Source organism: Rhinopithecus roxellana, chromosome 16 (genome assembly GCF_007565055.1).
Source record: "Rhinopithecus roxellana isolate Shanxi Qingling chromosome 16, ASM756505v1, whole genome shotgun sequence".
Lineage (NCBI taxonomy): Eukaryota > Metazoa > Chordata > Mammalia > Primates > Cercopithecidae > Rhinopithecus > Rhinopithecus roxellana.
In genome coordinates, this window is record NC_044564.1 from 73,108,085 (window position 1) to 73,135,822 (window position 27,738).

Below are 27,738 nucleotides of genomic sequence, written 5' to 3' on the forward strand. Positions count from 1 at the left end.
TTTTACTTTCCATCTCTGTTTTTGCTTTCTTTATTCACTCTCTACATGTGTCGAAAGATGTTTTTCATCATTGCCTATTTTTCCCCTGCACACAAACCTTTTTATGGTATTATTTTCTAATTGGAATCTTCATGAACTTTTAATAACACAGATTTGGCTTATCTATTTATATATGCTGTGTATACCTCGACTTCACAGATAAAAACTATAAAGTTTGCTCTTTTTATTCGATGTAAAGTTAAGAATGACAGAAAAGTTAAACTAAAATCTAAGTTTAAAAGTTATTGACATTTAACTTAACTTGATGAGTATAACTGTGGAATAACTTTTAATGTAATTTGTTCATGTAAATTTTATTGTATCAAATTAAATATACAAAATAAAAATCTGTACAAATATACATTAATCATATGAATGTATGATTACATACTTAATCATTCAAACCTGCTAAAATTATGAATCAATAATTTTTAAAATTTTTCTCACAGTGTATGAAGCTTTGAAGTTTGCTTTATATGAGAAAATAATTTGTAAACTTCACTAGCTGCAGTATTCATCCAGATATTGCCAACACTTTTTTCTTTCAGTACTTGACGTAAATATTGATGTGTTGAATAACTTTAGTAGAAATAAGTCATATAATATAAGCTATGTAATTCTCAAAGTCTATAAAACATCCTGAAAAACTGAGGATCAAACATAAGTAATAACCCTAAGATAGTCAATGGCAGCCCAAAGGTATGCGGGCTAAAGCTACAAATTGTGATAAGACTTTAAGATCCAGCAAAAAATGGACAGAAGTCCTCCAATCACAGTCATCTATTTGACATATGTTTGTAACATTGGTCTTGCAAATATTTTGTGTATCTTCCTGAACTCAATATCAGTGCTTCTCATGTGATACACAACAAAACCCAATGAGAAAGATGTATATTAAGCAATCAAATTTTGTCGAATAGAGTTGTTGTTGGAGAGTCACAAACTATTGTAATATGTTAGATTTGTTTATACTATGAGAACTAATTTCTGTACCCTTCGAAGAATTATCATTCCAATAAACATATGTGACTTAGAAAATATTATCAATTAAATCATTTTTGTCATTTTTCATTGATGTTCAAATTCCCTAAAGGTTTTCAGAAGTTCCTATCCAAGTCAATTCTTATCGAATAAAAAAGACCATCTTTGTTCTAAAATCATAAATTTATAAATATTGAATATTATCACGTAAATAATGAACTTTCAGAGTGGTCCTGAACTCTGACTCTAACTTTTTATTTTGCATAAGAAGTTAGTTTGTCTTGGCCCTATAGATACTGAGTCCTTAAATGGAATGAGGTCTGCTTTAGCAAATAAGCTATTTAGTAAGAAGAGTTTTTACTAGTTTCTCATTTTTTCTTCTACTGGGAAGTGTTCAAGAATGACGCTATTCTGCTTTTCATGGCCATATTTGCTGTGATTATAATAGACAATGACAAAAATTTCCATTCAGCTCTTACTGAGAGTCAATAATGCCCATGTAGTTTACTGCTATAACCAGTGGGAGTCTAGTTTTTTTTAAGGTGCATGTAGATCTGGGGATCCCAATTGCAAGAGTAGCACAATATCATCCTCTGCCCCGCGCTATATTAACCATTTATTACTTCATCTCTGATCTGCCCTCTACTTTGTTATAATAGAAAATAACCAGCCTGGTGTCAAATACAGATTCACATGTCTAAATTCAAACTCTCCCATTCACACAGTTTATAGGAATCAGACAAGTTGCTATTCCCAAAAGTAGGGAATAATAGCCTCTGTCCCCCAGATAATCCTACAGCTTTCCTTCCCTGGATCAAATCCCCAGAATGTGTATGTGAACTGTAAATACTTGTGACATCATTTTTCCATCATTTATAAATTTCAGCTTCAAATCACATGATAATCTTTAGAAGACACTAGTAGAAAATGAGCCTGTTTATATAAAGGTAGAGATTATGAAATGGATCAATTTTAGAAAATAACCAAACACATTTTATTATTCATTATTTTAAATGATTCCTTTAAATTCTTCATATTTTTGAACAATTAAAATATTCTACGTTGTGAAATGTGGACAGTGGTTTCCATAATAGAGGAGTCTTCATTTCAGAAATGTGTATTTTGTACATGAATTTAGTAGTTTATCCAGTTGACAAATTTGTATTGAATTTTAGGCTTATCCTTTTTATCAGACCCTGAGAATACAGGACAATTTTGTCCAAGTTATTGTTCTTAGTCTTTGAAACACTGGGGGAGAGAGTATTTTTCCTTTGTTCACTTGAGATTGTATTGGGAATTTTTGCATATTAATTTTTTATGTAGTATTTTACTGTGAAAATTTGTTTTTCTATACTTTGGTTTCTTTGATTTTCATGTTCAGGTTAGTGTCAATGAAAGAATATGAATATAATTTTTAAATGGGCTATACAATGGTTCTGTGTGGCATTCACAACAACAAATATATTTCTATTTCTCACTTCACTTTTCCTAGAAGGTAAAAGTGGTCGATTTTTCATCTTAATTTATGGGAACAAAAAGAAAACAAATGTATGTCTAAATGTGATAAACATGTAAGAGGAGAAATACCTAATGTAAATGATGAGTTAATGGGTGCAGCACAGCAACATGGCACATGTATAGCCATGTAACAAACCTGCACGTTTTGCACATGTACCCTAGAACTTAAAGTATAATAAAAGAAAAGAATGACCAGAAGGGAACTTAGAAAACATCTTGAGACAGATGAAAATGAAAACACAGCATAACAAAATGTATGTGATGCAGTGAAAACAGAGCTAAAGGGGAAATTGAAAGCTATAAAAGTTTATATTTAAAAAGAAGAAAGACCTCAAACCAAAGAACTAGCTTTACAAGTTAAGGAAGTAGAAAAAGTAGTAATAAACACATAGCTAGGAAGAGGAAGAAAATAAGAAAGACTAAAGCAGAAATTAATAAAATACAGAATAGAAAAGCAATTAACTTGAAATACCATTTGACCCAGCCATCCCTTTACTGGGTATATACCGAAAGGTATTATAAATCATGCTGCTATAAAGACACATGCACATGTATGTTTATTGTGGCACTATTCACAATAGCAAAAACTTGGAACCAACCCAGATGTCCCTCAATGATAGACTGGATTAAGAAAATGTGGCACATGGCTGGGCGTGGTGGCTCACACCTGTAATCCCAGCACTTTGGGAGGCCAAGGCAGGCGGATCACAAGGTCAGGCGATCGAGACCAGCCTGGCTAACACGGTGAAACCCTGTCTCTACTGAAAATACAAAAAAGTTAGCCAGGCATGGTGGCGGGCGCCTGTAGTCCCAGCTACTCAGGAGAATAGCTGGAGAGAATAGCTGAGGCAGGAGAATGGCATGAACCCAGGAGGAGGAACTTGCAGTGAGCCGAGATCACGCCACTGCACTCCAGCCTGGGTGACAAAGCGAGACTCCGTCTCAAAAAAAAACAAAAAACAAAAAAAAACAAAACAGAAAATGTGGCACATATACACCATGGAATACTATGCAGCCGTAAAAAAGATGTGCTCATGCCTTTTGTAGGGACATAGATGAAGCTGGAAACCATCATTCTCAGCAAACTATCACAAGGACAAAAAAACAAGCACCGCATGTTCTCACTCATAGGTGGGAAATGAATAATAAGAACACTTGGAAACAGGAATGGGAACATCACACACCAGAGCCTGTGGTGGGCTAGGGAGTAGAAGGGAGGGATAGCATTAGGAAATATACCTAATGTAAATGACGAGTTAACAGGTGCAGCACACCAACATGGCATATGTATACATATGTAACAAACCTGCACGTTGTGCACATGTACTCTAGAACTTAAAGTGTAATAAAAAAAATAATAAAAATGAAAAAAGCAATTAAAAAATCAATGGAAGTGAACATTGGTCTTTTGAAAGGATCAACAAAATTGACAAACCCTTTATATTAAAAGATAAGTAGAGAAAAATCACATAAAAATCAGAAATAACAGAGGACATAAAATAGCTGATGGCATAGAAGTAAAAAGGATTGGCCAGGAGCAGTGGCTCACGCCTGTCATCCCAGCACTTTGGGAGGCCGAGACGGGCGGATCACAAGCTCAGGAGATCGAGATCATCCTAGTTAACACAATGAAACCCCATCTCTACTAAAAATACAAAAAGAAATTAGCTGGGCATGGTGGCAGGCACCTGTAGTCCCAGCTACTCAGGAGGCTGAGGCAGGAGAATGGCCTGAACCATTCTCCTGGAGTCAGAGCTTGCAGTGAGTGGAGATCGTGCTACTGCACTGCAGCCTGGGCGACACAGCAAGACTTCGTCTCCAAAAAAAAAAAAAAAACAGAAGTAGAAAGGATTATAACAGACTACTATGAGCAATTACACTCCAACAAATTGATTAACCTACAAGAAATAAATAAATTCCTAGAAACAAACAACTTGCCAAGACCAAATCATGAATAAACAAAATATCTGACTAGACCTATAACTAGCAAGGAGATCAAATCAGTCATCATACTTCCCAATAACAACAAAAATATAGGGGAGCCACATGACTGAGCAAGAGCCTGACAACTGACCACCACACCTAAGGGTCACCTACTAGATCATGCCCAAAGCTTCAACACTAAAAAATCTCACTAACATACCCTCATTAAACCAAAGACAAGTCAGCTACAAATAAAGACCCTGCACAAAGCTACAGCCCTGTGAAAACATCCAGAAAAGAAGTCCATTTATTGATTGAACTCAAGCTACACTCCCATATGCAGAGATGAGAAAGAACCAATGCAAGAACTACAGTAACTCAAATGGACGGAGTTTCTTACGTCCTCCAAATAATCACACTAGTTCTCCAACAAGGGTTCTTAACCAAAATGAGTTAGCTACAATGACAGAGATATAATTCAGTATACGGATAGAACGGAATTTCACTAAGATTCAGGAAAACAGTAAAACCTAAACCAAGGAAACTAAGAATCACAATCAAAGGATGCAGGAGCTGACAGACAAAACAGCCAGTATGAAAAACAACCTAATGGACCTAACAGATCTGAAAAACACTGCAAGAGTTTCACAATGCAATCACAAGTATTAACAGCAGAATAGACCAAGCTGAGGAAAGAATCTCAGGACTTGAAGACTGTCTCTCCGAAATAAGACAGTCAGACAAAAATAAAGAAAAAAGAATGAAGAGCAATGAACAAACTTCCAAGAAATAGGGGACTGTATAAAGAGGCCAAATCTAGGAATCACTTGCATCCTTAGAAGAGACAGGGACAAAGCAAACAACTTGGAAAATATATTTCAGGATATCATCTATGAAAACTTCCACAAGCTTGATAGAGGCCAAAATTCAAATACTCTTGAAGTTCTACACCCAGATTGGCAGGCTGTTCTAATTCCTAGTCTAGCACATTAGGTATAGGAAGGGATAAGTTAGGAAGCCCCGGGGAGGCCAGGCAGGCTGGAGGAAAGGCACACATCCTGACCCTTTCTCTTCCCCCATAGCTGTCCATTGCCCCAAGAGGACGTGTCCTGCCTGAAGCTGGGAGTATTTTTTCTCTCTAAGATCCAAAAGTTAAGGAAATGGGTTAATTCCAGTACCAGGGTCAGTTCTTTCCTGGGAAGAGCCTCTTTTTAGCTATGAAGATAAATCTCCAGTCAGGAGGCCTACTTACGCATTAACAGCCTGTTCACAGACTTGGTTGCTGTCTTGGTGCATTTTGACCAGTTGGGGGCGCTCACTCCCTGTAAATGTTGTAATAGTCTCGAACTCTGCCTTTTATTTCCTTATTTGCTAAGCTACTGTTATGTCATTGTAACAGGGACGTTCCCTCTTTGTCAGAAATATTCATCATAAGAAAGGAAAAGGAGTATTTTATAAAAGAGCTTCTGAAAAACCTAGAACTTTCATTGAACTTCTGCTTTCATTTGTGATTTTGTACTCTTAAGGGGAAAGTGATGGGTAAAACCCACAAGAGAATTGAAAACAGGTGTATGAAGAGTCAGTGCAGGCTAATGATGAGTGAAGAAGAGAGCACGGTGCCGATTTCTAGAGGAAGAGGAAGGAAACTGATGTGATATGGGAGTGAAAAATGGGATACAGAAAAGCAGGGATGAAAGGGAAAGTAGCTCTCAGAACCAGCAAAGATGTATATTTTACTTAAGTTTAGGAGATTACCTTCATATGGGAGTGTACTCTGGAATTCTGAGAGCCAGGAAACGAATGTGCCAGGTGCCAGAATCAGTTAACCATCAGCACGTGTATTCTGCACTTCAATCTAGATGCTGTGCCTCTGTCAGGTATTTCTACAAGCCACCATTTCCTGACTGAATATAAACAGAACTTTGAAATGAGGTGAGACCATTTTTCAGCCTCTATAGAATTCATGACAGAATTCTGTTTTTTGTTTTTTAGGCTGCCTAAAAAATATATGCAAGCAGAATGGAATTTCAATGTAAAATAATTTCTTGTCATTTATACCTGATGTGTAAATTTTGTATTGGGATTTCCTAAATAATTATTAATCTCCCTTTTTCCCCAATTATACACAACCATCTCCTGCTCTGTGAGGAGATGTTGCATTTTAAGCTGATTTTGACCAACTTTCTTCCTTTCTGTTTTTTTGATATTGCTTTAAGTCCTGGAATACATGTGCAGAATGTGCAGATTTGTTACATAGGTATAACGTGTGCCATAGTGGTTTGCTGCACCTATCAACTCGTCACCTAGAATTTAAGCACAATTTTTTTTTTAATCCAGTCTATCATTGATGGTCATTTGGGTTGGTTTCTTGTCTGTGCTATTGTAAATAGTGCTGCAATAAACATACACGTGCATGTATTTTTATAATAGAATGATTTATATTTCTTTGGGTATATACTCAGCAATGGGATTGCTGGGTCAATGGTATTTCTGGTTCTAGATCCTTGATGAATTGCCACACTGTCTTCCACAATAGTTTAACTAATTTACACTCCTACCAACAATGTAAAAGCATTTCTATTTTTCCACAGCTTCACCAGCATCTGTTATTTCCTGACTTTTTAATAATCGCCATTCTGAGTGGCATGAGATGGTATGTCATTGTGGTTTTGATTTGCATTTCTGTAATGATCAGTGATGTTGAACTTTTTTCATGTTTATTGGCCACATAAAAGTCTTCTTTTGAGAAGTGTCTGTTCGTGTCCTTTGTCAAGTTTTTGATGGGGCGTTTTTTTTTTTTTTTTTTTTTTTTTTTTTTTTTTTTTTTGTAAATTTGTTTACGTTCTTTGTACATTCTGGATATTAGACCTTCGTCAGATGGGTAGACTGCAAACATTTTCTACCATTCTGTAGGCTGCCTCTTTGCTCTGATGATTGATAGCTTCTTTTGCTGTGCAGAGGTTCTTTAATTAGATGCCATTTGTCAATTTGAGCTTTTGTTGCAGTTGCTTTTGGTGATTTCATCATAAAATCTTTGCCCATGCCTATGTCCTGAACGCTATTGCCTAGGTTTTCTTCTAGGGTTTTTATGGTTTTGGGTTTTACATTTAAGTGTTTAATCCATCTTGAGTTAATTTATGTATAACGTGTAAGGAACAGGTCCAGTTTCAGTTTTATGCTTATGGCTCTCCAGTTTTCCCAGCACCATTTATTAAATAGGGAATCTTCTCCCCATTCCTAAAGTATTGAGAAAGAGAATCTCTTTTCCAGTTTCCCATTTTATTTTATGAAAAAAATGTCAGTTTTTACTGACATTTAACAGAATCAAAATATTGATCAATTACTATTGTAAATAATTTTATATTTTATGCTTTAAATATATAAAAATTAATTGTATTAATATGATTTACCAATGCATCACATTTATGAAAATTATTCAGTGACATATATTTTCAAAAAGGAAACACTATGCAGATAAAAGATAATCCACATTTTTGGGGAGTGCAACCTTATTGCTTCCCTCCATTGCAGAGGCAGATCTCTCACAATTTTCTGTATGTGTTATCTTGATTTTCTTTTCGGATTCACTCTTCTGCCTACCCTAGTATGGCTTCTGCTGATTAATTCTATCAATCCAGCTCTCAGTCAGCTCTGCACTGCCATCTCTTTTCTTGCTGTAGTGCTCAGTTTAAACTCACATTTTCCGTAAGTCTGTTGATTCTTTTTCTAAGCACATTTATTTTCTAAATACGCTTCTATCACCATTCCCTCTTGTCCTTCTGCTGTTAAGGTATTCCACCTCTGTTTTCTTTGTGTCTCTTCTGTTCCCCCACTTTAACGTTGGAAGGTCCTCAGAATCCAGTTTAAGTCTTTTTTTCCTTCTCCACTTGCTTCCCAAATGACAGCCTTCATTTTTGGCCTTTCCATTGCCAGTTAGGAACTTCCAGATATGGTATTCCTTGAAAACTGCAAACTCATTTATCTGACTGGCAATGTACATTTTCAATTACATGTTGAAAGTCAGTTTACAGAGAATATCTCTGCTTTAATTTCCAGACATGTCTCAATCTACCTTCTGCTAAGAGGAATTCATTGTTTTTTTTACTTCCTCACAATTCAGCAGTCAGCATAACTGATATTAACTCAGCATTATTATTATTCTTAGATTTCTTTCCTGACAAAAATCAAAGATACAAGAGAACAGTGACTGTATTTTTTATGCTCACATTTATATCCTGAAGTCAGCATATAACCTGGTATAGAAAAATATATTTTTCTATAACTTGAATAAAATTGATAGTTAACTTAATTAAATCATCTATTTTTAAGTCAAGGTATACAGTCAGGGTTGGTGTTTTATCTTAAAGAATAGACAAACACAAGACATTTTGTTTAGTAAAAATTTAATGAAAAAGAAATTAATATATTGGCTACATAAGAAGAACATATGTTGTCACATTAACCACAATGTAAAGGCACACATTATATTACATAAAAATAATTTAAATCTTAAAAATAGTTAAATAAATAAATATTTAAATAAATAGATGAACAGAGACATCAGCACGGTGTTCTGTAAAGGACTAGTGCCTGCACAGGTAAACACGATGCTTCTTTACACTCCTGAAAACATTAGAAAATTTTGATTCAACTCGTGGTGGTTATAGGAGAAATGAGTCTTTGAAATGGAAGAACTCATGAAAGTGTGAGATGATGTATCAGTCAATGAGGATCATTTCCATGTTGAACAAGTTTTCAATCCTTCCTCCTTAATCTTTTTTGCAAGTTTGTTGAAAAAGAGAGGGATCTCATGACTTCTGCTCTGACAACCTCCCAGGCACAAGGGCTGTATTTCTTCTCCGTCAGATAGAGAGTGATTCTTTGGAAGTATTTCCTCACAGCCAGGATGGAGTCCTCATTCATCAGCAGAATCTCTTCCAATCCAACCTCCTGTGTCACGCAGGCTTCCAGGTCATTCAGTTGCTGGTAAAGTTCCGTGGAAAATTTTTCTAGGAGATTCTGTTCCCAAGCAGCAGATGAGTCCTTTGTGCTGAAGAGATTGAAGGTCTGCTGGATCATCTCATGGAGGACAGAGATGGCTTGAGCCTTCTGGAACTGGTTGCCATCAAACTCCTCCTGGGGGAATGCAAAGTCATGTCTGTCCTTCAGGCAGGAGAAAGGAGAGATTCTTCCCATTTGTGCCAGGAGTATTAAGGCCCTCCTATGACCCAGGCTGTGGGTCTGAGGCAGATCACAGCCCAGAGAGCAGATGGATTTGTAGCTGAGCACCACCATGGCCATCAGTAAAGAAAAGGACAGGGCCATTGGGATGTTGCAAATATTGCTAGGCTACTTGAGGTGGGTAACCTTGAACCTTGGCCTCTAGGTTTTCTGAAGACCTTGCTCTGTGCATGGGTCTTAAATAGTGAACATACTAATTTCCATTTTCTAAATGCCCTAGTTTTACTTTCTATCTCTGTTTTTGCTTTCTTTATTCACTCTCTACATATGTTTAAAGATGTTTTTCATTTTTTTTCATCATTGCCTACTTTTCCCCTGCACTCAAAGCCTTTTATGGTATTTTTTTTTCTAATTGAAATCTTCATAAAATTTTAATAACACAGATTTGGCATATCTATTTATGTATACTGTGTAAACCTCTACTTCACAGATAAAGACTATAAAGTTTGTTCTTTTTATTCGATGTAAAGTTAAGAATGACAGAAAAGTTAACCTAAAATCTAAGTTTAAAATCTATTGACATTTAGCTTAATTTGATGAGTATAATTGTAGAATAACTTTTAATGTAATTTGTTCATGTAAATTTTGTTGTATCAAATTAAATATACAAAATAAAAATCTGTATAAATATACATTAATCATATGAATGTATGATTACATACTTAATCATTCAAACCTGCTAAAATTATGAATCAATAATTTTTAAAATTTTTCTCACAGTGTATGAAGCTTTGAAGTTTGCTTTATATGAGAAAATAATTTGTAAACTTCACTAGCTGCAGTATTAATCCAGATATTGCCAACACTTTTTTCTTTCAGTACTTGACGTAAATATTGATGTGTTGAATAACTTTAGTAGAAATAAGTCATATAATATAAGCTATGTAATTCTCAAAGTCTACAAAACATCCTGAAAAACTGAGGATCAAACATAAGTAATAACCCTAAGATAGTCAATGGCAGCCCAAAGGTATGCGGGCTAAAGCTACAAATTGTGATAAGACTTTAAGATCCAGCAAAAAATGGACAGAAGTCCTCCAATCACAGTCATCTATTTGACATATGTTTGTAACATTGGTCTTGCAAATATTTTGTGTATCTTCCTGAACTCAATATCAGTGCTTCTCATGTGATACACAACAAAACCCAATGAGAAAGATGTATATTAAGCAATCAAATTTTGTCGAATAGAGTTGTTGTTGGAGAGTCACAAACTATTGTAATATGTTAGATTTGTTTATACTATGAGAACTAATTTCTGTACCCTTCGAAGAATTATCATTCCAATAAACATATGTGACTTAGAAAATATTATCAATTAAATCATTTTTGTCATTTTTCATTGATGTTCAAATTCCCTAAAGGTTTTCAGAAGTTCCTATCCAAGTCAATTCTTATCGAATAAAAAAGACCATCTTTGTTCTAAAATCATAAATTTATAAATATTGAATATTATCACGTAAATAATGAACTTTCAGAGTGGTCCTGAACTCTGACTCTAACTTTTTATTTTGCATAAGAAGTTAGTTTGTCTTGGCCCTATAGATACTGAGTCCTTAAATGGAATGAGGTCTGCTTTAGCAAATAAGCTATTTAGTAAGAAGAGTTTTTACTAGTTTCTCATTTTTTCTTCTACTGGGAAGTGTTCAAGAATGACGCTATTCTGCTTTTCATGGCCATATTTGCTGTGATTATAATAGACAATGACAAAAATTTCCATTCAGCTCTTACTGAGAGTCAATAATGCCCATGTAGTTTACTGCTATAACCAGTGGGAGTCTAGTTTTTTTTAAGGTGCATGTAGATCTGGGGATCCCAATTGCAAGAGTAGCACAATATCATCCTCTGCCCCGCGCTATATTAACCATTTATTACTTCATCTCTGATCTGCCCTCTACTTTGTTATAATAGAAAATAACCAGCCTGGTGTCAAATACAGATTCACATGTCTAAATTCAAACTCTCCCATTCACACAGTTTATAGGAATCAGACAAGTTGCTATTCCCAAAAGTAGGGAATAATAGCCTCTGTCCCCCAGATAATCCTACAGCTTTCCTTCCCTGGATCAAATCCCCAGAATGTGTATGTGAACTGTAAATACTTGTGACATCATTTTTCCATCATTTATAAATTTCAGCTTCAAATCACATGATAATCTTTAGAAGACACTAGTAGAAAATGAGCCTGTTTATATAAAGGTAGAGATTATGAAATGGATCAATTTTAGAAAATAACCAAACACATTTTATTATTCATTATTTTAAATGATTCCTTTAAATTCTTCATATTTTTGAACAATTAAAATATTCTACGTTGTGAAATGTGCACAGTGGTTTCCATAATAGAGGAGTCTTCATTTCAGAAATGTGTATTTTGTACATGAATTTAGTAGTTTATCCAGTTGACAAATTTGTATTGAATTTTAGGCTTATCCTTTTTATCAGACCCTGAGAATACAGGACAATTTTGTCCAAGTTATTGTTCTTAGTCTTTGAAACACTGGGGGAGAGAGTATTTTTCCTTTGTTCACTTGAGATTGTATTGGGAATTTTTGCATATTAATTTTTTATGTAGTATTTTACTGTGAAAATTTGTTTTTCTATACTTTGGTTTCTTTGATTTTCATGTTCAGGTTAGTGTCAATGAAAGAATATGAATATAATTTTTAAATGGGCTATACAATGGTTCTGTGTGGCATTCACAACAACAAATATATTTCTATTTCTCACTTCACTTTTCCTAGAAGGTAAAAGTGGTCGATTTTTCATCTTAATTTATGGGAACAAAAAGAAAACAAATGTATGTCTAAATGTGATAAACATGTAAGAGGAGAAATACCTAATGTAAATGATGAGTTAATGGGTGCAGCACAGCAACATGGCACATGTATAGCCATGTAACAAACCTGCACGTTTTGCACATGTACCCTAGAACTTAAAGTATAATAAAAGAAAAGAATGACCAGAAGGGAACTTAGAAAACATCTTGAGACAGATGAAAATGAAAACACAGCATAACAAAATGTATGTGATGCAGTGAAAACAGAGCTAAAGGGGAAATTGAAAGCTATAAAAGTTTATATTTAAAAAGAAGAAAGACCTCAAACCAAAGAACTAGCTTTACAAGTTAAGGAAGTAGAAAAAGTAGTAATAAACACATAGCTAGGAAGAGGAAGAAAATAAGAAAGACTAAAGCAGAAATTAATAAAATACAGAATAGAAAAGCAATTAACTTGAAATACCATTTGACCCAGCCATCCCTTTACTGGGTATATACCGAAAGGTATTATAAATCATGCTGCTATAAAGACACATGCACATGTATGTTTATTGTGGCACTATTCACAATAGCAAAAACTTGGAACCAACCCAGATGTCCCTCAATGATAGACTGGATTAAGAAAATGTGGCACATGGCTGGGCGTGGTGGCTCACACCTGTAATCCCAGCACTTTGGGAGGCCAAGGCAGGCGGATCACAAGGTCAGGCGATCGAGACCAGCCTGGCTAACACGGTGAAACCCTGTCTCTACTGAAAATACAAAAAAGTTAGCCAGGCATGGTGGCGGGCGCCTGTAGTCCCAGCTACTCAGGAGAATAGCTGGAGAGAATAGCTGAGGCAGGAGAATGGCATGAACCCAGGAGGAGGAACTTGCAGTGAGCCGAGATCACGCCACTGCACTCCAGCCTGGGTGACAAAGCGAGACTCCGTCTCAAAAAAAAACAAAAAACAAAAAAAAACAAAACAGAAAATGTGGCACATATACACCATGGAATACTATGCAGCCGTAAAAAAGATGTGCTCATGCCTTTTGTAGGGACATAGATGAAGCTGGAAACCATCATTCTCAGCAAACTATCACAAGGACAAAAAAACAAGCACCGCATGTTCTCACTCATAGGTGGGAAATGAATAATAAGAACACTTGGAAACAGGAATGGGAACATCACACACCAGAGCCTGTGGTGGGCTAGGGAGTAGAAGGGAGGGATAGCATTAGGAAATATACCTAATGTAAATGACGAGTTAACAGGTGCAGCACACCAACATGGCATATGTATACATATGTAACAAACCTGCACGTTGTGCACATGTACTCTAGAACTTAAAGTGTAATAAAAAAAATAATAAAAATGAAAAAAGCAATTAAAAAATCAATGGAAGTGAACATTGGTCTTTTGAAAGGATCAACAAAATTGACAAACCCTTTATATTAAAAGATAAGTAGAGAAAAATCACATAAAAATCAGAAATAACAGAGGACATAAAATAGCTGATGGCATAGAAGTAAAAAGGATTGGCCAGGAGCAGTGGCTCACGCCTGTCATCCCAGCACTTTGGGAGGCCGAGACGGGCGGATCACAAGCTCAGGAGATCGAGATCATCCTAGTTAACACAATGAAACCCCATCTCTACTAAAAATACAAAAAGAAATTAGCTGGGCATGGTGGCAGGCACCTGTAGTCCCAGCTACTCAGGAGGCTGAGGCAGGAGAATGGCCTGAACCATTCTCCTGGAGTCAGAGCTTGCAGTGAGTGGAGATCGTGCTACTGCACTGCAGCCTGGGCGACACAGCGAGACTTCGTCTCCAAAAAAAAAAAAAAAACAGAAGTAGAAAGGATTATAACAGACTACTATGAGCAATTACACTCCAACAAATTGATTAACCTACAAGAAATAAATAAATTCCTAGAAACAAACAACTTGCCAAGACCAAATCATGAATAAACAAAATATCTGACTAGACCTATAACTAGCAAGGAGATCAAATCAGTCATCATACTTCCCAATAACAACAAAAATATAGGGGAGCCACATGACTGAGCAAGAGCCTGACAACTGACCACCACACCTAAGGGTCACCTACTAGATCATGCCCAAAGCTTCAACACTAAAAAATCTCACTAACATACCCTCATTAAACCAAAGACAAGTCAGCTACAAATAAAGACCCTGCACAAAGCTACAGCCCTGTGAAAACATCCAGAAAAGAAGTCCATTTATTGATTGAACTCAAGCTACACTCCCATATGCAGAGATGAGAAAGAACCAATGCAAGAACTACAGTAACTCAAATGGACGGAGTTTCTTACGTCCTCCAAATAATCACACTAGTTCTCCAACAAGGGTTCTTAACCAAAATGAGTTAGCTACAATGACAGAGATATAATTCAGTATACGGATAGAACGGAATTTCACTAAGATTCAGGAAAACAGTAAAACCTAAACCAAGGAAACTAAGAATCACAATCAAAGGATGCAGGAGCTGACAGACAAAACAGCCAGTATGAAAAACAACCTAATGGACCTAACAGATCTGAAAAACACTGCAAGAGTTTCACAATGCAATCACAAGTATTAACAGCAGAATAGACCAAGCTGAGGAAAGAATCTCAGGACTTGAAGACTGTCTCTCCGAAATAAGACAGTCAGACAAAAATAAAGAAAAAAGAATGAAGAGCAATGAACAAACTTCCAAGAAATAGGGGACTGTATAAAGAGGCCAAATCTAGGAATCACTTGCATCCTTAGAAGAGACAGGGACAAAGCAAACAACTTGGAAAATATATTTCAGGATATCATCTATGAAAACTTCCACAAGCTTGATAGAGGCCAAAATTCAAATACTCTTGAAGTTCTACACCCAGATTGGCAGGCTGTTCTAATTCCTAGTCTAGCACATTAGGTATAGGAAGGGATAAGTTAGGAAGCCCCGGGGAGGCCAGGCAGGCTGGAGGAAAGGCACACATCCTGACCCTTTCTCTTCCCCCATAGCTGTCCATTGCCCCAAGAGGACGTGTCCTGCCTGAAGCTGGGAGTATTTTTTCTCTCTAAGATCCAAAAGTTAAGGAAATGGGTTAATTCCAGTACCAGGGTCAGTTCTTTCCTGGGAAGAGCCTCTTTTTAGCTATGAAGATAAATCTCCAGTCAGGAGGCCTACTTACGCATTAACAGCCTGTTCACAGACTTGGTTGCTGTCTTGGTGCATTTTGACCAGTTGGGGGCGCTCACTCCCTGTAAATGTTGTAATAGTCTCGAACTCTGCCTTTTATTTCCTTATTTGCTAAGCTACTGTTATGTCATTGTAACAGGGACATTCCCTCTTTGTCAGAAATATTCATCATAAGAAAGGAAAAGGAGTATTTTATAAAAGAGCTTCTGAAAAACCTAGAACTTTCATTGAACTTCTGCTTTCATTTGTGATTTTGTACTCTTAAGGGGAAAGTGATGGGTAAAACCCACAAGAGAATTGAAAACAGGTGTATGAAGAGTCAGTGCAGGCTAATGATGAGTGAAGAAGAGAGCACGGTGCCGATTTCTAGAGGAAGAGGAAGGAAACTGATGTGATATGGGAGTGAAAAATGGGATACAGAAAAGCAGGGATGAAAGGGAAAGTAGCTCTCAGAACCAGCAAAGATGTATATTTTACTTAAGTTTAGGAGATTACCTTCATATGGGAGTGTACTCTGGAATTCTGAGAGCCAGGAAACGAATGTGCCAGGTGCCAGAATCAGTTAACCATCAGCACGTGTATTCTGCACTTCAATCTAGATGCTGTGCCTCTGTCAGGTATTTCTACAAGCCACCATTTCCTGACTGAATATAAACAGAACTTTGAAATGAGGTGAGACCATTTTTCAGCCTCTATAGAATTCATGACAGAATTCTGTTTTTTGTTTTTTAGGCTGCCTAAAAAATATATGCAAGCAGAATGGAATTTCAATGTAAAATAATTTCTTGTCATTTATACCTGATGTGTAAATTTTGTATTGGGATTTCCTAAATAATTATTAATCTCCCTTTTTCCCCAATTATACACAACCATCTCCTGCTCTGTGAGGAGATGTTGCATTTTAAGCTGATTTTGACCAACTTTCTTCCTTTCTGTTTTTTTGATATTGCTTTAAGTCCTGGAATACATGTGCAGAATGTGCAGATTTGTTACATAGGTATAACGTGTGCCATAGTGGTTTGCTGCACCTATCAACTCGTCACCTAGAATTTAAGCACAATTTTTTTTTTAATCCAGTCTATCATTGATGGTCATTTGGGTTGGTTTCTTGTCTGTGCTATTGTAAATAGTGCTGCAATAAACATACACGTGCATGTATTTTTATAATAGAATGATTTATATTTCTTTGGGTATATACTCAGCAATGGGATTGCTGGGTCAATGGTATTTCTGGTTCTAGATCCTTGATGAATTGCCACACTGTCTTCCACAATAGTTTAACTAATTTACACTCCTACCAACAATGTAAAAGCATTTCTATTTTTCCACAGCTTCACCAGCATCTGTTATTTCCTGACTTTTTAATAATCGCCATTCTGAGTGGCATGAGATGGTATGTCATTGTGGTTTTGATTTGCATTTCTGTAATGATCAGTGATGTTGAACTTTTTTCATGTTTATTGGCCACATAAAAGTCTTCTTTTGAGAAGTGTCTGTTCGTGTCCTTTGTCAAGTTTTTGATGGGGCGTTTTTTTTTTTTTTTTTTTTTTTTTTTTTTTTTTTTTTTTTGTAAATTTGTTTACGTTCTTTGTACATTCTGGATATTAGACCTTCGTCAGATGGGTAGACTGCAAACATTTTCTACCATTCTGTAGGCTGCCTCTTTGCTCTGATGATTGATAGCTTCTTTTGCTGTGCAGAGGTTCTTTAATTAGATGCCATTTGTCAATTTGAGCTTTTGTTGCAGTTGCTTTTGGTGATTTCATCATAAAATCTTTGCCCATGCCTATGTCCTGAACGCTATTGCCTAGGTTTTCTTCTAGGGTTTTTATGGTTTTGGGTTTTACATTTAAGTGTTTAATCCATCTTGAGTTAATTTATGTATAACGTGTAAGGAACAGGTCCAGTTTCAGTTTTATGCTTATGGCTCTCCAGTTTTCCCAGCACCATTTATTAAATAGGGAATCTTCTCCCCATTCCTAAAGTATTGAGAAAGAGAATCTCTTTTCCAGTTTCCCATTTTATTTTATGAAAAAAATGTCAGTTTTTACTGACATTTAACAGAATCAAAATATTGATCAATTACTATTGTAAATAATTTTATATTTTATGCTTTAAATATATAAAAATTAATTGTATTAATATGATTTACCAATGCATCACATTTATGAAAATTATTCAGTGACATATATTTTCAAAAAGGAAACACTATGCAGATAAAAGATAATCCACATTTTTGGGGAGTGCAACCTTATTGCTTCCCTCCATTGCAGAGGCAGATCTCTCACAATTTTCTGTATGTGTTATCTTGATTTTCTTTTCGGATTCACTCTTCTGCCTACCCTAGTATGGCTTCTGCTGATTAATTCTATCAATCCAGCTCTCAGTCAGCTCTGCACTGCCATCTCTTTTCTTGCTGTAGTGCTCAGTTTAAACTCACATTTTCCGTAAGTCTGTTGATTCTTTTTCTAAGCACATTTATTTTCTAAATACGCTTCTATCACCATTCCCTCTTGTCCTTCTGCTGTTAAGGTATTCCACCTCTGTTTTCTTTGTGTCTCTTCTGTTCCCCCACTTTAACGTTGGAAGGTCCTCAGAATCCAGTTTAAGTCTTTTTTTCCTTCTCCACTTGCTTCCCAAATGACAGCCTTCATTTTTGGCCTTTCCATTGCCAGTTAGGAACTTCCAGATATGGTATTCCTTGAAAACTGCAAACTCATTTATCTGACTGGCAATGTACATTTTCAATTACATGTTGAAAGTCAGTTTACAGAGAATATCTCTGCTTTAATTTCCAGACATGTCTCAATCTACCTTCTGCTAAGAGGAATTCATTGTTTTTTTTACTTCCTCACAATTCAGCAGTCAGCATAACTGATATTAACTCAGCATTATTATTATTCTTAGATTTCTTTCCTGACAAAAATCAAAGATACAAGAGAACAGTGACTGTATTTTTTATGCTCACATTTATATCCTGAAGTCAGCATATAACCTGGTATAGAAAAATATATTTTTCTATAACTTGAATAAAATTGATAGTTAACTTAATTAAATCATCTATTTTTAAGTCAAGGTATACAGTCAGGGTTGGTGTTTTATCTTAAAGAATAGACAAACACAAGACATTTTGTTTAGTAAAAATTTAATGAAAAAGAAATTAATATATTGGCTACATAAGAAGAACATATGTTGTCACATTAACCACAATGTAAAGGCACACATTATATTACATAAAAATAATTTAAATCTTAAAAATAGTTAAATAAATAAATATTTAAATAAATAGATGAACAGAGACATCAGCACGGTGTTCTGTAAAGGACTAGTGCCTGCACAGGTAAACACGATGCTTCTTTACACTCCTGAAAACATTAGAAAATTTTGATTCAACTCGTGGTGGTTATAGGAGAAATGAGTCTTTGAAATGGAAGAACTCATGAAAGTGTGAGATGATGTATCAGTCAATGAGGATCATTTCCATGTTGAACAAGTTTTCAATCCTTCCTCCTTAATCTTTTTTGCAAGTTTGTTGAAAAAGAGAGGGATCTCATGACTTCTGCTCTGACAACCTCCCAGGCACAAGGGCTGTATTTCTTCTCCGTCAGATAGAGAGTGATTCTTTGGAAGTATTTCCTCACAGCCAGGATGGAGTCCTCATTCATCAGCAGAATCTCTTCCAATCCAACCTCCTGTGTCACGCAGGCTTCCAGGTCATTCAGTTGCTGGTAAAGTTCCGTGGAAAATTTTTCTAGGAGATTCTGTTCCCAAGCAGCAGATGAGTCCTTTGTGCTGAAGAGATTGAAGGTCTGCTGGATCATCTCATGGAGGACAGAGATGGCTTGAGCCTTCTGGAACTGGTTGCCATCAAACTCCTCCTGGGGGAATGCAAAGTCATGTCTGTCCTTCAGGCAGGAGAAAGGAGAGATTCTTCCCATTTGTGCCAGGAGTATTAAGGCCCTCCTATGACCCAGGCTGTGGGTCTGAGGCAGATCACAGCCCAGAGAGCAGATGGATTTGTAGCTGAGCACCACCATGGCCATCAGTAAAGAAAAGGACAGGGCCATTGGGATGTTGCAAATATTGCTAGGCTACTTGAGGTGGGTAACCTTGAACCTTGGCCTCTAGGTTTTCTGAAGACCTTGCTCTGTGCATGGGTCTTAAATAGTGAACATACTAATTTCCATTTTCTAAATGCCCTAGTTTTACTTTCTATCTCTGTTTTTGCTTTCTTTATTCACTCTCTACATATGTTTAAAGATGTTTTTCATTTTTTTTCATCATTGCCTACTTTTCCCCTGCACTCAAAGCCTTTTATGGTATTTTTTTTTTCTAATTGAAATCTTCATAAAATTTTAATAACACAGATTTGGCATATCTATTTATGTATACTGTGTAAACCTCTACTTCACAGATAAAGACTATAAAGTTTGTTCTTTTTATTCGATGTAAAGTTAAGAATGACAGAAAAGTTAACCTAAAATCTAAGTTTAAAATCTATTGACATTTAGCTTAATTTGATGAGTATAATTGTAGAATAACTTTTAATGTAATTTGTTCATGTAAATTTTGTTGTATCAAATTACATATGCAAAATAAAAATCTGTATAAATGCACATTAATCATATGAATGTAATAACATACCTAATCATTCAAAATTCCAAAAAATATGAACCAGTTGTTTAAAATTTTTCTCACAGTATATGAAGCTTTGAATTTTGCTTTATATGAGAAAGTAATTTGTAAACTTCACTAGCTGCAATATTAATCCAGATATTGCCAACACTTTTTTCTTTTCAGCACTTGACATACATATTGATGTGTTGTACAACTTTAGTAGAAATAAATCATATAAGATAAGGTATTTGCAACGAATTCTCAAAGTCTACGAAACATCCTGAAGAACTGAGGAGAAAACATACGTAATAACCATAAGACAGTCAATGGCAGCCCAAAGGTATGCAGGTTAAAGCCACATATTGCGATAAGACTCTAAGACCTAGCAAAAAAATGGACAAAAAGTCCTCCAATCACAGTCATCGATTTGACATAGGTTTTTAACACTGATCTTGCAAATATTTTGTGTATCTTCATGAACTCAATATCAGTGCTTCTCATGTGATACACAACAAAACCCAGTGAGAAAGATGAATATTAAGCAATCAAATTTTGTTGGAGAGAGTTGTTGGAGGTCACAGGCTGTTGTAATCTGTCAGACTTGTTTATGCTATGAGAACTAATTTTTGTACCCTTCGAAGAAGTATCACTCCAATAAACATATGTGACTTAGAAAATATTATCAATTAAATCATTTTGGCATTTTTCATCAAAGTTCAAATTCCCTAAAGGTTTTCAGAAGTTCCCATCCAAGTCAATTCTTATTGAATAAAAAAGATCATATTTGTTCTAAATTCATAAATATATAAATATTGAATATTATCAACTAAAGAATTAACTTTCAGAGTGGTCCTGAACTCTGACTCTAACTTTTTATTTTGCATAAAAAGTTAGTTTGTCTCAGCCCTATAGTGGCTGAGTCCTTAAACGGAATGAGCTCTGCTTTAGCAAATCAGCTATTTAGTAAGTGGAGTTTTTACTAGTTTCTCATTTTTTCTTCTACTAGGAAGTGTTCACGAATGAGGCTATTTTGCTTCATCATGGCCATATTTGCTGTGATTATAATAGACAATGACAAAAATGTCCATTCAGCTCTTATTGAGAGCCAATAACGCCCATGTAGTTTACTGCTATAACCAGTGGGATTCTAGTTTTTTTAAGGTACATGTAGATCTGGGGATCCCAATTGCAAAAGTAGCACAATATCATCCTCTGCCCAGCACTATATTAACCATTTATGACTTCATCTCTGATCTGCCCTCTACTTTGTTATAATTGAAAATAACTAGCCTGTTGTCAAATACAGATTCACATGTCTAAATTCAAACTCTCCCATTCACACAGTTTATAGGAATCAGACAGTTTACTATTCCCAAAAGTAGGGAATAATAGCCTCTGTCCCCTAGATCATCCTACAGCTTTCCTTCCCTGGATCAAATCCCCAGAATGTGTATGTGAAGTGTAAATACTTGTAACATCATTTTTCCATCATTTATAAATTTCAGCTTCAAATCACGTGATAATCTTTAGAAGACACTAGTAGAAAATGAGCCTGTTTATATAAAGGTAGAGATTATGAAATGGATCAATTTTAGCAAATAACCAAACACATTTTTTTATTCATTATTTTAAATTATTCATTTAAATTCTTCATATCATTGAACAATTAAAATACTATACATTGTGAAGTGTGCACCGGGGTTTCAATAACAACAGAGTCTTCATTTCAGAAACGTATATTTTGTACATTAATTTAGTAGTTTATTCAGTCAACAAGTTTGTATTGAATTTTGGGCTCATCCTTATTATCAGACCCTGAGAATACAGGCAAGTTTGCCCAAGTTATTATTCTTAATCTTTAAAACACTGGGGGAGAGAGTATTTTTTCTTTTTTCACTTGAGATTGATTGTGAATTTTTGCATATACATTTTTATGTAGTATTTTACTGTGAAAATATGTTTGTATTTTGATTTCTTTGATTTTCATATTCAGGTTAGTGTCGATGAAACAATATAAATACAATTTTTAAATGGTCTATACAGTGGTTCTATGGGGCATTCACAACAACAAATATATTTATATTTCTCACTTCACTTTTCCTAGAAAGTGAAAGTGGTCTGATTTTTCATCTTAATTTTTGGGAACAAAAAGAAAACAAATGTATGTCTAAATGTGATAAACCTGTAAGAGGAGAAATACCTAATGTACATGATGAGTTAATGGGTATAGCAAACCAACATGACACATGTATAGCTATTTAACAAACCTGCACGTTTTGCACATGTACCCTAGAACTTAAAATATAATAGAAAAAAGAATGACCAGAAGGGAACTTAGAAAATATCTTGAGACAGATGAAAAAGAAAATACATCATACCAAAACGTATGTGATGCAGTGAAAACAGAGCTAAAGGGGATACTGAAAGCTTTAAAAGCTTATATTAAAAAGGAAGAAAGGCCTCAAACCAATGAACAAACTTCACAAGTTAAGGAAGTAGAAAAAGAAGAAATAAACACACAGCTAGGAAGAGGAAGAAAATAAGAAAGATGAAATTTTATCAATAAGAAATTAATAAAATACAGAATAGAAAAGCAATTAAAAAATCAATGGAACTAAGTGTTGGTCTTTTGAAAGGATCAGTTGAAAGCTTATATTAAAAAAGAAGAAAGATCTCAAACCAATGAACTAACTTTAAAAGTTAAGGAACTAGAAAAAGAAGAAATAAACACATAGCTATGAAGAGGAAGAAAGTAAGAAAGATGAAAGAGCTTAGAAAATATCTTCAGTGAGATGAAAATGAAAACACGACATACCAAAATGTATGCGATGCTGTGAAAACAGAGCTAAAGAGGAAATTGAAAGCTATAAAAGCTTATATTTAAAAAAAGAGAAAGACCTCAAACCAATGAACTAACTTTACAAGTGAAGGAAGTAGAAAAAGAACAAATAAACACATAGCTAGGAAGAGGAAGAAAATAAGAAAGATGAAATTTTATTAATAAAGTAATTAATAAAATACAGAATAGAAAAGCAATTAAAAAATCAATGGAACCAAGCGTTGGTCTTTTGAAAGGATCAACAAAATTGACAAACCCTTAAGTGTATTAAGAGATAAGTAGAGAAAAATCAAATAAAAATCAGAAATAACAGAGGACACATAACTGATGGCATAGAGGTAAAAAGGATTGGCCGGGCACGGTGGCTCACGCCAGTCATCCCAGCACTTTGGGAGGCCGAGGCGGGCGGATCACGAGATCAGGAGATCGAAACCATCCTGGCTAACACAGTGAAACCCCATCTCTACTAAAAATACAAAAAGAAATTAGCTGGGCATGGTGGCGGATGCCGGTAGTCTCAGCTACTCAGGAGGCTGAGGCAGGAGATGGCCTGAACTCGGGAGGCGGAGCTTGCAGTGAGTGGAGATCTCACCTCTGCACTCCAGCCCAGGGGACAGAGAGAGACTCCATCTCAAAATAAATAAATAAATAAATAAATAAATAAATAAATAAATAAATAAAAAGGATTATAACAGACTACTATGAGCAATTATACTCCAACAAATTGATTAACCTATAAGAATTATATAAATTCCTAGAAACAAACAACTTACCAAGACCAAATCGTGAATAAATAAAAAATCTGACTAGACCTATAACTAGTAAGGAGATCGAATCAGTCATCAGACTTTCCAATAATAATGACAACAACAGAAACCGTAATCAGATGGCTTCAGTGGATAATTCCATCAAACATTTAGGGAATTAACACCAATCTTTCTCAAAATCTTCCAAAAAACTGAAGAGGAAGGAATAGTTTCAAACTCATTTTATGAGACGAGCATTTCCCTGATGTCAAAGCCACACAGGGATACTACAAGAAAACCACAGATCCATTTCCCCGATAGATATTTTTGGCATTTTTGGAAGAAGTAAAAAAATCTGTCCTATTTTTCTACAGCTTCACCAGCATCTGTTATTTCCTGACTTTTTAGTAATTGCCATTCTGAGTGGCATGAGATGGTATCTCACTGTGGTTTTGATTTTCATTTCTCTAGTGATCAGTGATGTTGAGCTTCTTTCATGTTTATTGGCTGCATATATGTCTGTTTTTAAGAAGTGTCTGTTCATGTCCTTTGCCCACTTTTGGATGGGCCTTTTTTTTTTTTTTTTTTTGGTAAATTTTTTTAAGTTCTTCGTACATTCTCGATATTAGACCTTTGTCGAATGGGTAGACTGCAAAAATTTTCTCCCATTCTCTAGGCTACTTGTTCGCTCTGATGATAGATAGTTTCTTTGCTGTGCAGAAGCTCTTTAATTAGATGCCATCTGTCAATTTTAGCTTTTGTTGCAGTTGGTTTTGGTGATTTCATCATATAATCTTCGCCCATGCCTATGTCCTGAATGCTATTGCCTATGTTTCATCTAGGGTTTTTATGGTTTTGGGTTTGACATATAAGTCTTTAATCCATCTTGAGCTAATTTTTATATAAGGTGTAAGGAAGGGGTCCAGTTTCAGTTTTCTGCATACGGCTCTCCAGTTTTCCCAGTAGCATTTATTAAACAGGGATTCCTTTCCCCATTCCCAAAGTACTGAGAAAGAGATTCTCTTTTCCAGTTTCCGATTTTATTTTATGATAGAAATGTGTCAGTTTTTACTGACAATTAAGAGAGTATTAATCAAAATAATGATTAATTACTATTGTTAATTTTATATTTTATGCTTTAAGTATATAAAATATTAAATTTATTAATGTGATTTACCAATGAATCACATTTATGAAATTTATGCAGTGACATATATTTTCAAAAGGGAAACACTATGCAGATAAAAGATAATCCACATTTTTTTGGAGTCCAACTTATTACTTCCCACCTTTACAAAGGCAGATCTCCCACAATTTTCTATATGTGTTATCTTGATTTTTCTTTTCTCATTCATTCTTCTACCTACCCCAAAATGGCTTCTGCTGATTAATTCTATCAATCCAGCTCTCAGTAAGCTCTGCACTGCCATCTCTTTTCTTGCTGTAGTGCTCAGTTTTAATTCACATTTTCCATAAGTCTATTGATTCTTTTTCTAAGCACATTTATTTTCTAAATATGCTTTTATCATCATTCCCTTTTGTCCTTCTGCTGTTAAGGTATTGCACCTCTCTTTTCTTTGTGTCTCTTCTGTTCCCCTACTTTAAAATCATGGAAAGTCCTCAGAATCCAGTTTAAGTCTTTTTTTCCCTCTCCACTTGCTTCCCAAATGACAGCCTTCATTTTTGGCCTTTCCATTGCCAGTTAGGAACTTCCAGATATCGTATTCCTTGGAAACTGCAAACTCATATATCTGACTAGCAATGTACATTTTCAATTACATGTTTGAAAGTCAGTTTATAGAGAATATCTCTTCTTTTAATTCCAGACATGTCTCAATCTACCTTCTGCTAAGAGGAATTCATTGCTTTTTTATTTCCTCACAATACAGCAGTTAGCATAACTGATATTAATTCCGCATTATTATTGTTTTTAGATTTCTTTCTGGACAAAAGTCAAAGATACAAGAGAACAGGAACTGTGGTTTTTATGTTCATGTTTATATCCTGAAGGCAACATATAACCTGGTATGGAAAAATGTATTTTTCTATAACTTCAATAAAATTATGATAGGTAACCTAATTAAATCATCTATTTTTAAGTCAGGTTGTACAGTCAGGCTTGGCATTTTATCTTAAAGAATAAACAAACACAAGAAATTTTGTATAGTAAAAACTTAGTGAAAATGGAAATTAATATATTGGCTAAATATGAGGAACATATATTATTACATTAACTACAATGTAAAGGTACACATGATATTACATAAAAAATTTAAATCTTTAAAATAGTTAAATAAATAAGTATTCAAATAAATAGATGAACAGAGACATCAGCATGGTCATCTGTAAACGACTAGTGTGCCTGCACACGTAAACATGATGTTTCTTTACACTCCTGAAAACATTATAAAATTTTGATTCAACTCGTGGTGGTTATAGGAGAAATGAGTCTTTGAAATGGAAGAACTCATGAAAGTGTGAGATGATGTATCAGTCAATGAGGATCATTTCCATTTTTAATCAGTTTTCAATCCTTCCTCCTTAATCTTTTTTGCAAGTTTGTTGAAAAAGAGAGGGATCTCATGATTTCTGTTCTGACAACCTCCCAGGCACAAGGGCTGTATTTCTTCTCCAACAGATAGAGTGTAATTCTTTGGAAGTATTCCTTCACAGCCAGGACGGAGTCCTCATTCATCAGGGGAGTCTCTTCCACTCCAACCTCCTGTATCACACAGGCTTCCAGGTCATTTAGTTGCTGGAAAAGTTCAATGTAGAATTTGTCTAGGAGGGTCTCATCCCAAGCAGCAGATGAGTCCTTCGTGCTGAAGAGATTGAAGGTCTGCTGGATCATTTCATGGAGGACAGAGATGGCTTGAGTCTTCTGGAACTGGTTGCCATCAAACTCCTCCTGGGGGAATGCAAAGTCATGTCTGTCCTTCAGGCACGAAAAAGGAGAGATTCTCCTCATTTGTGCCATGAGCATCAAAGTCCTCCTGTTATTCATGCTGTGGGTTTGAGATGGATTACAGCCCAGAGAGCAGCTTGACTTGTAGCTAAACACCAGCAGGGCCATCATTAAAGCAAAGGGCAATGCCATTGGGAATCCTGAAGATGCTGTTGGGCTGGTTGATGAGGAGTAACCCTGAACTCTGGGCTGTAAGTTTTCTGAAGACCTTGCTCTGTGCATAGGTTTTAAATAGGGAACATACTAGCTTCCATTTTCTGAATGTCTTCATGTTTCTTTCTACTTCCCTTTTGGCTTTCCTTTGTGTAATGTCTACACGGGAATAGAGCAGTTTCTCAACCACTTTTATTTTCATTGTTACCTCCTCTTTCCCTGGCCCATAGACTTTTTAGAAATTTCGTTCTAATTCAAAGTCCCATTAAGTTTTAGTAAGAGGGACACACCATATATTTGTTGAGGTACTCTACATATCTATTTATAAGGAGTGTAAAGTTTAATCTTTTTATTCAACTTGGTGTTAAGAATGACCAAATGGGCCGGGCCCAGTGGCTCACACTTATAATTCCAGCACTTTTGGGGGCCAAGGCAGGTGGATCACGAGGTCAGGAGTTCAAGACCTGCCTGGCTACCATGGTGAAACTCCATCTCTATTAAAAATACAAAAATTAGTCGGGCATGGTGGCAGGTGCCTGTAATCCTAGCTACTTGGGAGGCTGGAGCAGGAGAATTGCTTGAACTCGGGAGGCAGAGGTTGCAGTGAGCTGAGATTGCAACATTGCACTACAGCCTGGGCAACAGAGTGAGACTCCATCAAAAAAAAAAAAGAAAGAAAGAAAGAGAGAAAGAAGGAAGGAAGGAAAGGAAGGAAAGGAAAGGAAAGGAAAGGAAAGGAAAGGAAAGGAAAGGAAAGGAAAGG

The 27,738-nt window shown here is 35.6% G+C and overlaps 3 protein-coding genes across 3 annotated transcripts; all 3 read right to left on the reverse strand.

Moving 5' to 3' along the window:
• Nucleotides 1–8,857: 8,857 nt before the first annotated feature.
• LOC115893964 (interferon alpha-4) lies at nt 8,858–9,848 on the reverse strand. Its single transcript, XM_030919957.1, has one exon. The coding sequence runs from the start codon at nt 9,784–9,786 to the stop codon at nt 9,217–9,219; it is 570 nt and encodes a 189-aa protein (XP_030775817.1). The 5' UTR covers nt 9,787–9,848; the 3' UTR covers nt 8,858–9,216.
• Nucleotides 9,849–19,152: 9,304 nt separating this feature from the next.
• Nucleotides 19,153–19,722, reverse strand: LOC104670290 (interferon alpha-4). Its single transcript, XM_010373469.2, has one exon. The coding sequence runs from the start codon at nt 19,720–19,722 to the stop codon at nt 19,153–19,155; it is 570 nt and encodes a 189-aa protein (XP_010371771.2).
• A 6,304-nt stretch (nt 19,723–26,026) lies between these two features.
• Nucleotides 26,027–27,018, reverse strand: LOC104670280 (interferon alpha-14). The gene has a single exon (XM_010373462.2). The coding sequence runs from the start codon at nt 26,952–26,954 to the stop codon at nt 26,385–26,387; it is 570 nt and encodes a 189-aa protein (XP_010371764.1). The 5' UTR covers nt 26,955–27,018; the 3' UTR covers nt 26,027–26,384.
• Between the last annotated feature and the right edge of the window lie 720 nt (nt 27,019–27,738).